Source organism: Lates calcarifer, unplaced genomic scaffold (genome assembly GCF_001640805.2).
Source record: "Lates calcarifer isolate ASB-BC8 unplaced genomic scaffold, TLL_Latcal_v3 _unitig_941_quiver_1185, whole genome shotgun sequence".
NCBI classification, from domain to species: Eukaryota; Metazoa; Chordata; class Actinopteri; family Centropomidae; genus Lates; species Lates calcarifer.
The window spans coordinates 30,016-40,441 of NW_026118111.1; the positions used below are offsets into that span (position 1 = coordinate 30,016).

The 10,426-nt window shown below is 38.7% G+C and overlaps 1 protein-coding gene and 1 long non-coding RNA gene across 2 annotated transcripts; both read right to left on the reverse strand.

The window, feature by feature from the left end:
- Nucleotides 1-704: 704 nt before the first annotated feature.
- Nucleotides 705-4,382, reverse strand: LOC108880413 (uncharacterized). The gene is made up of 6 exons (XM_051069411.1): nt 4,183-4,382; nt 3,878-3,986; nt 2,605-2,784; nt 2,367-2,534; nt 2,013-2,112; nt 705-1,764 (listed from the first exon to the last, which is right to left on the reverse strand). Exons 1-6 carry the CDS (start codon nt 4,326-4,328, stop codon nt 1,706-1,708), a joined length of 762 nt encoding a protein of 253 aa, XP_050925368.1. The 5' UTR covers nt 4,329-4,382; the 3' UTR covers nt 705-1,705.
- A 456-nt stretch (nt 4,383-4,838) lies between these two features.
- LOC108880414 (uncharacterized) lies at nt 4,839-6,442 on the reverse strand. The gene is made up of 3 exons (XR_001960475.2): nt 6,371-6,442; nt 5,064-5,105; nt 4,839-4,932 (listed from the first exon to the last, which is right to left on the reverse strand). It is a non-coding gene; the product is annotated as an uncharacterized LOC108880414 (long non-coding RNA).
- Between the last annotated feature and the right edge of the window lie 3,984 nt (nt 6,443-10,426).

Sequence of the window (10,426 nt, forward strand, 5' to 3'; positions counted from 1 at the left end):
ATGAGCAACTTTCTCCATGTTCAAACTACAGAACAGCAAAGATGATAGCACGTGATGTCTGGATGACATCTAGTGTCAGATTTGGGAAGTTGTTTTTCTTCTGGCTGCGCTGGATGTCACTGACTAAACAGGTGAATACAAATATTGTATTTGCTGAAATCATGTATTGACACAATAAAGCTGATCAATATTTCTCAATAACACAATGTTAGATTACATCAGTTTGGTATTTTAGCAAAGTCAGTTCATCCACCACCACCCACTGTTCAGAATTGTTCTTTAATACTAACTCACTTATAAAACATAAATACCCCAGAAAATGTTTGGAGTGTCATTTGTCCAGTGTCACATACTCAAACCAAACCACCAACAACCTTCAAGATGATCAACAAGCAAATGTCACTGTTGGAGTCTTGTTACATTATCCATCATCAGGTAAATCAGTATTTTGATTGTAAATACAACTGTCCTGTTCATTAAAACCTTTAAATCATCTATTGTTGTGATGGAAAAACAGGCCTCATTAGTTTTATCTACTTCATTACAGACATTTATTGATCAAAGTTATTGATTTGACATTGATATACAGTAATTACAGTGTTCAGCTTCTGTTTGAGTCCCTTCAGCAAATGTTTATCTTGGTGTGGGACTGTCTCTTTCCATTACTTTGGGTATGTGCTGTGGTGGGACATTGTTGCAACATGTTATGTCCACAGTGTCTCATGTCAACTGCAGCATCCTGACTGCTGACTGCAATAAGGAAGTCTATGGTGAAGGTCTTTCCTCTTGTAGGGACTCCTGTGGCTCTAAGAATGTCTATAAAATGGCTGAGGTGCTGAGCAGTGCAGGAGACTTAGTCTATACAATATGTCCTCTTATAACAGCTGTACCATCAGAGAGGATGAACTCAGTAGAAAAAAAGACTTGATTACAAAATTTATGGTAGACGCACAGAGAAGGTTAGATGTCAGAAAGAGCCTCAGTGACCTGTGTCTGTAAAGAAGTAGTTTGATATTTTTAAATATGCTTATTCCCTGACAATGACTTAGATGAGAGGACCAACAACACTCAAGTTTGCACAGTTAATATGAAGCTAAAGCCAGCAGCAGGTTAGCGTAGCCTAGCACAAAGACTAGGAAATAGGGGAAAGCTAGCCTGGCTTTTTCTACAAAGAAAAAAATGTACCTACCAACATCTTTAAAATGCACTAGTTCATATTATTTGTTAAATCTGTGCAATGTGTGCAAAAAGGACAAGTTGTGGTATCCCTGAGTCTGCCTGGGGAACTTTGTTGCATGTCACCCCACCTCATTTTCTGTCAGTTCTCTAATATACTCTATCTCAAGACTAAAAATACTTTTTACTTCCATAAGTAAAATCTGTGAATCTTGGATTCAAAGCAAGGACACAAAGGTCAGGTTCTTCAAGTAGCCTTCAAGATACAATTACACCGGAGTTACATAATACAGAAAATGGTTGAAAGATACTGTAAAAGCTCCGTTATAAAGCTCACATGAATCCCTCTTACACTCACTGTTTAGTTAAGGTTGTCTCCCTCTACTTAGAAATTTTGAGACAAAACACTGAACTTCAAATTTAACCCATGGGTGGTGAAATGAATTATCAGTGAGGAATAAACATGAACTTGGGATATTATGTCTGCTATAATGGAGATGCACAAGGTTCAGCCAGTGTGATGTAACAGTCAGAGCTTGTTCATCTCAGCAGTGAGTTTCTTTTGCCATCGACAGATAATCACCAACACTGAAAGACAAACAGTTACTGATTCAAACCAGACAGACAGTGGAGTGGAAAAGGTTCTCAGTCAGTATTTCTACCACCACTGGATGTCTGCACTCTATTGAATGTAGTAGAAAACTATCATTAAACATTAACATAAATATACACAACAATTATACTGAATCTAAAGGAAACATTGTTAAAACTGATTCCAGTTCAGACTGTCTTATAAACAGCTGGTGTTGTCAGTCCAGCCTACTTAATGTTCTTACCAACAGTAACACAGGGAATCAGCAGGAGGCGCAGTATCAGAAGGACTTGATGTAATAAAGATGGAGGGCCGAGTCTTACCGTCTTATCACCATACTTTATCTGAAAAACAATAACAGCACTGCTACAGAGGATTTCACAGTGGGATGCCTCAAAGGACCAGTGGGTCAAAAATAACTGAAGTGTGGTTACTGCTTTACCAAACCATGCCCTGGTTTGAAAACCACTGCATGAAAATCAGTATTTGCTGTGAAAGAATGTGGCACCACCTCACAAACTTTATAATTACAATAATGTTTAGGTTGTATGTCTTTATAGCACTGTGTAGGTTGGTGCAGTGGGAATGAAAGACTTACCATTAAATGCAGAAATTCAGCATCTGGTGTGTTTTGAATAAAACAGATGAAAAGATCAATCTTGGGAAAAGTTTCTTTGCTCTTCATGATGCAGGGATATTGTTTTCCTTTCTGAACGCCCCACACTGACAACTCTGCTGCTGTCATCTCCAGTTTGTCTGCCTCTTTCTGAAATGACAAAAGAACCTTTTATGAATTGATGCCACGTGTGTGCATGCGTGTGGAAAATATGTCGTACCTCTATGGTGATGCGCACATCGTCCCCTATTCTCGTGGATGTGAAACCAGTAAACTCAGGGTCTGGATAGTAGGTGATTTTACTGGAGCAGGACAAGGTTTCATTGGCTACTCTCAGAAACACAGCGCTGGTAAAAGTCCTCTGGGTGTTTTCAGCTGCAGGTGTGTCATAGGTGAGATGCTGCAATAAATACAAAAGTAAAGTGGTTAATCTGTGGATAGCATGAGATGACATGGTAACGTGGTATACTGTAAACTAAAGAGATAGTTGTATTTGCATGATATTATATAAAATTTAAAGTGAAAATGCTCAAGATTTTCATGACATCAGATCCAGTATTTGATACTGTTTGTGGACATTTTTTCAGTAACACTCAGTATATTTACATTCTGTAACCATTTCTCTATATAGTAGTTTTCATTGTCAGTGGTGGCGTACACTACTCCTGGCCTAGATGCATGCACGTCAACAAACTCACTGACAATCCAAAAGCTTACTGTTCAGTCTCTTTGCACTGTATCAGAGCTGTATTAATTTTCTATGCTGCGGCTAATTCACATTAAAAGCACTCAACTGACGAGTGGATGGCTTTTACTGCTGAATAATCACAGGAAATGCAGTGTGTGGTTAGGGCCAAATTCCTTTTCTGTTCCTCTTGTGTGCAAAACATCTTACGTCATGTGCAGTATGAAATCAAGTTGTGGCCAGTTATGGACAGGCCTTTTCAAAACAAGATAGCAATCTTAAGGAAAAGTTCCAAATCAAATGAGGAAGCCAGTAGTCACGTACATGACTTCAGTTAGCGTGGCAAACAAAGCGGGAAAGCAACAGGCAAAAAGCCAAAAAGGTATATTTATTCCAGACAACTACGAACAGCTAGAAAACTTGACTCAGTAGTACCACAAAGACAACCTGGCAACTGAAAGGAGGGGTGGGGACTATATATACACACAGAAGGGGGTGTTTTATTATATTCTTATGGTCTGAAAACTGGGAGCCCACCTATACTTGTGGGGTCCGACAGCTTTGTGGGAATCAAAATGCAAAATGGTGGACACCACAAGTTTAAATGGCTGTTTGAGGACTTGGTTTTAGGATGTAGAAATAGGTTTAGTTTATGGTTAGGCTGAGGGATAGGCATTCAGTTGTGATGGTTAAAGTTAGGATAAGGGGCTAAGGAATGCATTATGTCAATGACGGGACCCTACAAAGACAGTTGTACAACGGTGTGTGTGTGTGGTGTGTGTGTGTGTGTGTATACAGAGAGACCCACCTGAAAGTTGCTGTTTCTGGGAATCATGACTTCCTGCAGGGCGTGGCTGTGTATGACCCCTTCAACAAATTCAAGGCGGGATCCCATGAGTGTGATCTTCCTTCTCCCACTAAAGGACACAGGAATATTCATACTGACACACACTTCAAGAGCACAAGTAACTATTATAATGATATTATAATGACATGGTTTTAGGAAACATTTAGATGAGATCAGATGTCACAGTGTTGTTGTTTGACTTTTTTCTCTTTGTTTCTGTCTGTGTTTGTGTAGAAATAAACAAGTACTGACCAGTCAAGTCATACCTGGCCCAGGTGCTGCTGGGTGTTATATTGGTGCAGAACAGTAAGGAGCAGTAGTTAATTTTAGTGTTGCCATGGCAACTTCCATCTGGGAGGAGAACACATACTTTGGCCACAGCTTTTATATTGGTGCTGGGAATGTGGAACATCAGACTCACACCTGAGTTGTTCCATACAGGAGATCTGAGCACAGTACACAGGACGACAGAGAATCAGTTCAATACATTAACATAACATTAAAATGTGAATACTGAAATATAACATTTTAGAAAATGGTAAAAATAGTAAACACCTGTGGAGTGTGTTGAAAATGTGTGTGTGTCTGTCTTTGCACAGCCTTAAAATACTGAAGTTTCTAATATACTGATGCTAATAGGTATGGAAGAAATTTACATCTAATTTACACAAAAACCTCATCAATTATAAAAGCCTACTTCACATCAAAAAATCCAGCTTCTGGCCTTTAAGGAAATGAAGTTGACAACATATTGAAGGAAACGGAAAATCCACCATCATTTCCTCTTAATTTGTTTCATTTTTGTTTAATTTGTTTCATTGTTGTTTTGGGAGTTGTTTAAATGTAATGAAAATATTGTATGAAGAAACTATAAAGTGACTCACTCTCTCAGAGTGCAGTCGTCAGTCTGGATCCCTCACTCTGGTCACATCTCTGAGGTTCTGACCTGACAACACTGCATGGTTTCTGCCGTAGAAAGACACGACACTGGGGGTGATGGAGGAGATCACTGGCCTCTGACAGTGAAACAGACACAATGATAATTAGTCTCAATGTATAGCCTTCTACTGATGTCTTAATCACTGGTAAATGTGGAAGAGGTGTGAGGTTAAAAAGTGTACGTGAGAGTTAAGAGATTCAGACTCACAGAAAAGTTCGTCTCGGTCTCCATTATTTGGCCTAAACTGTCCTGTAGGACGAAGAGAAGGGGAGAAATTACCAGGTCTACCTGATAGGTGCAGGTTTTTGTCACAGTATTAAGTAAAGGATCACTCTGATATTTTGGAGAAATTGCATATCTGCTGTATTGTAAGGAGCAAGAGGAGAAGAGTAATATCAGTTTCATTTCAGTGCACAGTCTGAGGAGACCTGGGATGTGTTTTCAGCTAGCTTAGCACAACAGCTAAAAACAGGGAAACTGTGTGTGTGTGTTCATTGTCTAGAAGATGAAAATGAGATTGTTAGTGAGCAGTTAGCTTAGCTGATTAGTGAAAATAAACAGCTAGGCCCAGTGAACCACATTCAACAACTCACACATCCTGTCCTCATAAACTGTCGGCTTTTGTTACAAAACCAAGTACATTTAAGTTTGTCCAGTTTGTATTGGTATTTTGTAGCTAACTTGACAACATACAAAACATAAATATGCTGTATTTAAGTTGTTTATACACTGTATCTATTTTAATATTGCTGGAAGGCCTTTCCAAATTTTGAGTTAATTTATATTTGATTTTAAATTTTTCAAAGTTGGCTCATAGAGACACAAAGTTGCCTATTAGAAGCTTGTGCATCAGTATATATGGATCGGCTATATGGAGCTTGAGCTAATAAGGTAAGAATATTATTTATTTAATTTCCATGTAGATGCTGAACAGGCTGCAACTCGTGTTGTCAGAATTTAAAATTACAGCCTTTAGTTTATTTAACAGCATTTGTTTTCAGTGTCGGGACATTTTTATTTGAGTGAGTCCCAAAAGACTACTCCTTTCCACACATCATAGAACTACATCAGCATTTTATTTATCTTTAAAACAATATGGCTAGATTTGAAGGTGGTGTCAAAAAGTTGATGTCATGTTTTCTTCACATTCACACCTATTTTTTCCTCTTCCCTTAGGAATTACATACAATATTCTACAATTCTGATCATTTTAAGCCTCTGCTACAAAACACATTTCCCCCTCGCAATGTTGCCAAGGTGACAGGGAGTGTCATTAGCATTTATTTGGAGTTTGTGTCCAATATGCACTCTCCTTTTAGCACTTATGTCTCCACAACTATGTTCATCTAATTTTGTGTGTCTGGCATTTGGTGCTGGCTAGGTAGTGTACAGTGGGTTTATCAGAACTTTCTCGTTGCTGCCTGCTACTAAAATTGACACTGATGAGTGAGAGAATTAAAGCATTAAATTTGCCAACAGTGAAACCAAACAGAACTGAACAAAAAAATGATTACACTCATAACTCCTGCAGTCGACCAGGAACAGCCATTTGTGCTCCAGCTACATCCAGCCTTGATACACTGCTGACACCTGAAGAGAAAACAAATCTGTCTTTCTATCATTATTAAAATCATTAGCTATTATTTGTCTTCAGTAAATGCCTTTGATTTCTTGAAAATGGTAGTGGACTTACAGGACAGAGCTTGGAGGTCCCCTGATATCAGAACAGCTGGTTAGCGTCCATTGCTCCAATAACTGTGTCGTCCCAAGTCTAATTTTTTACACTGACAGCCAGGCCTGACATGCAAATAATCCAATGACCATTACAGTAATAAAAGGCTGTCATAGTTTTTCACTGATATGTGTTTACACATTATGTTACACTATATGCCACTGGTAATAATGTTTCTGTCTGTGGTGTAGCTGTTGTTCCATTAGTATTTTAGGTTGTATTGTGTGATTGTGAGCAGTGTTTCAAATCAATACACACACACACCTGATTTGTGGAAATATTGAATTTGCCCATGTGATGCCAGTTCTGTTTGCCAGCATGGCAAGCAAAACTTTAGTCTGACCAACTCATCCACTTTAGTTTTAGCTAATTAGCTGAGCAGCTTTTTGCAGAGGCAATCTTAGAAATGTTAGGCAACTAATTCAGCTTTGTATAACAGGTTTCTCTTCTATTCCTCTTTTAGGCACTGATATCTGTATCCTACTGTATACATTGTTCCTGTCACTAATATTTCATTTTATTGAAAATCATGTTACTATAAGGGTTAATGCTTAGGAGACACTTTGACATGCAGTATTGGAGTGAAACTCATTAATACATTGTTACTCAATACTCCTCAATACTACTCCTATCATCTTACGGAGTTCAAAGGTCACTGACCTCCAGCAGGAAGTCTGCTATCAGAGAGGATGCAGGTGCATTGTGGGAACAGTGGAGGAGGGCCACTCCTGCTACAAAGCTCACTGGAACTTGCAGAGAACTGACAGGCGAATCTGGACAGTGCGCTCTGACCCACAGTCAGGTGTGTCTGGATGTTCAGTTTGATCTGAGAAAGGTGGAGATGTGAGTGTTTAAAGGACAAATAACTGACACACACAACTGATCAGAGTTAAAACCTTTGACTTCATCTCTACCTGACCAGTTGGCTCCTTTTCAACTTTGTAGGAAACTATTTTGTGTTGGTGATCATCAGGAATGGACACCCAGTCTGAATCTGTGCAGTCATCTTCAAAATGTGCACCTAGGAAAAGAAACATTTGTTAAACCCAAGTTTAGAATTGTTTAAAGACGTCAGATGCAGATGTTGTTTCTCTGACCTTGATTTAGAGCCACACCAGACACAGTGTGGATCCTGTGCAGACCAACACTCCTGCACATTTGTGTACATGCTGCACTTTGACACAGGTACACGCTTCATCTAGAACACAACACAAACACTTAGATTCAAAACCCTCTAGTGTTCTCCACAGTCTTACACAGGTTTGTTCCTACATGCACAATGTACCCACCTGGCAATCAATTGCAACCAAAAGTGGTACAAGACACACTGGACATTATTTTACATACTCTTACATACTTTTCAAATTGGAATAATCTGAAAACAACCCCTAAATTTACAATGTAGTTACTGGAATGAGACAAAAAATGCTGCATAAGTATGTGTACTCCTGTACAATGCACCTACCTGGTTTTGAAATGGCACATACACATGTTTATGATCCACTGGATCCAGAAGTATTTTAGGAAACACTTGGCGATCATCATTGGCCCTGTAGAGCACCATGGGACAGGCGGTGTGATAGTCCTTATCTACAGCAAGCTGACAACAAGAATGTAGCTTTGGTTATAAAGTTGAATCAAAACTGACCTTATATCCAGATGAGTGACAAATTAAAGGAAAACCCAACATTGAGTGTCTTAGTCCACCATGAGCTGGCACAACTACATGCACATTGGCATTGATTCTACAAATCTCTGGAACTCTGTTGGATGGATGGTACACCTTTCTTCCAAAAGATATTCCCTTATTTGGTTTTTGATTATGGTGGTGTGGAACGCTGTCAGCACTCATCAGTCATCTCCTGTGGGTGTTTTTGATTGGGTTGAGATCTGGTGACTCATCTGAAATGGTATCATTTTTTCATACTTATGCCCTATGGATGGGAGCACTGTCATTCTTTTTCTCCACTATTTTTTCAGGTTTTTCCTTCAATTTGTCATCCACCCACCCAACTTAAAGTGCCAATGGACAACTTTCCTACCTAGTGTTTCCAAGTGGTAATTTCCAATTTGAACTAGGAGCCCAGATCTCAGCACTGTGATACAGGCAGAGTAAAACACCTGGTTGTGTCAGTTAGTTGGCAGGCTTTGTTACTTACTGATCTAGTAGAATATTGACTAACTGCTGGTTTTGAACCCTCTCAAGTCCTAGAAATCTCTCCATAGTCAGACTGGCAACAGGGACCATGGGAAATAATTATGAAATCATAAATTCAGTCCCAGAGGACTGAATTTTCTGTGTAAATTCAGGCCATGTGGCTGCCAGAATTGCATAGTAAAAGAAAGGCTTATAGGAAACCAACCTAAACTACAATAGTGTCATTATTCTAATGATATGACATTGTGCAAGTTAAAACAAAAAAGTTGTCTATTGTCTTCATAGTTTTGAAAGGTCATTGGGTTGTTAACCTAGGTAACCAGCTAACCTACACACAGTAAGCTTTAGCTCATTTAGTTAAATCATATAATGGGTGACTATGTATGAGTAACAGCTTTATTTTCTGCCACAGTTTAAATCCTGTGGTGACAGCAGCAGAGTATCTTCTGATATGGTTTGTTATTTCTTACAATTCAAGAGGGCAACTACCACAACCAGAGTTAAAATGATACCCCATCTAAAATCTATCCTTTGAGCATCATATATACATTCTCTGCATACCTGAACAGTGCTTTGGTCAGGTTGGATTCATGATTGTTAAATTGTACTCTAAAGATGCTTCAAAAAACATAAGAGCATCTACAGAATATTCTCACACCATTGTTGTAATCATAATTCATCATTATCTTGAATAACAACAGCATTAATGATGGTATACCATAATTTTCCCATTTCCTTCTCTTTAGTCTTATATTTGCCATTTAATAAAAAAAATCTGTTTTTTAAGATTCTGTTACCAATTAAAGTGGGACTTTCTCTGTTCTTTAGTCACGTGTGTGTTCACAGAGCGTCTGCAGGACATTAATGTTTTCAGCTATGTGATGGAGAGAAGACAGCAAACGTGATGTGAAAGTAACACAACAAATACAGAAGGCGTGAACAGGAAACTAGTCAAGTGAGATGCAAGACACACCAGACATTATTTTACACTCTCACTTAGAATACTTTACAGAGTTTTGAATTAGAATAATCTGAACACCCTCCCTAAATTTACAGTGTAGTTACTGGAATGAGATAAGAACACATTATGTTTCCTACATAAAACGCTAACAGAAGGATTTAGGACGTCTATGAGCTAGTTTACTATTTAACAAGTAGAGCAAAATTGTTACTAATTTGTATCTCTAACTTCTTATACACCTTAATGAGCTGTCCATCTCCTGTCCCGATGAAGAAAACCATCCAGGCCTTCTGCCTCACTGCCAGCACAGAGGTCATGTAGTTCTGTCTGAAGAGCACTGCCTTCGGCTTCAGGGTCTTTGGCTGAGAAACACAAACACACATCTATTATCACTTATAGATCTATTATCACTTATAGAGCCAAACAGCATTGATGGAATTCTGAAGTGAAGAGATTTCAGGTTGGAAACAAGTATTCAGAACACTTCATGTTGAAATATCACTGCTCAAAGCTTAATTACATGTGTTGTGATCTTATATAATTGAATACAAACCTTAAGTCATGACTTTTTTATTCCTAACTATGAGACAGTGGGGCCGTGGGCAGAGATAGATAGAAAGCCTGCCCACCCCTCCTATGTAGGGCCCCCAGACTGAAAGAGTTTTGCGTCTCTTTACTTACTTTTTGTTCTTTGTAGTTATTTGGTGTGTCTCCAAGAG

Excerpts from the sequence above, each read along its gene's own strand:
- LOC108880413 (XM_051069411.1), bottom strand. The coding sequence starts at position 4,328 with ATGTTCCACATTCCCAGCACCAATATAAAAGCTGTGGCCAAAGTATGT. Across the intron at positions 3,987-4,182 it reads CCCAGCAGCACCTGGGCCAG|TGGGAGAAGGAAGATCACAC; the intron begins GTATGACTTGAC and ends TGTGTCCTTTAG. Across the intron at positions 2,785-3,877 it reads CCAGAAACAGCAACTTTCAG|CATCTCACCTATGACACACC; the intron begins GTGGGTCTCTCT and ends TATTTATTGCAG.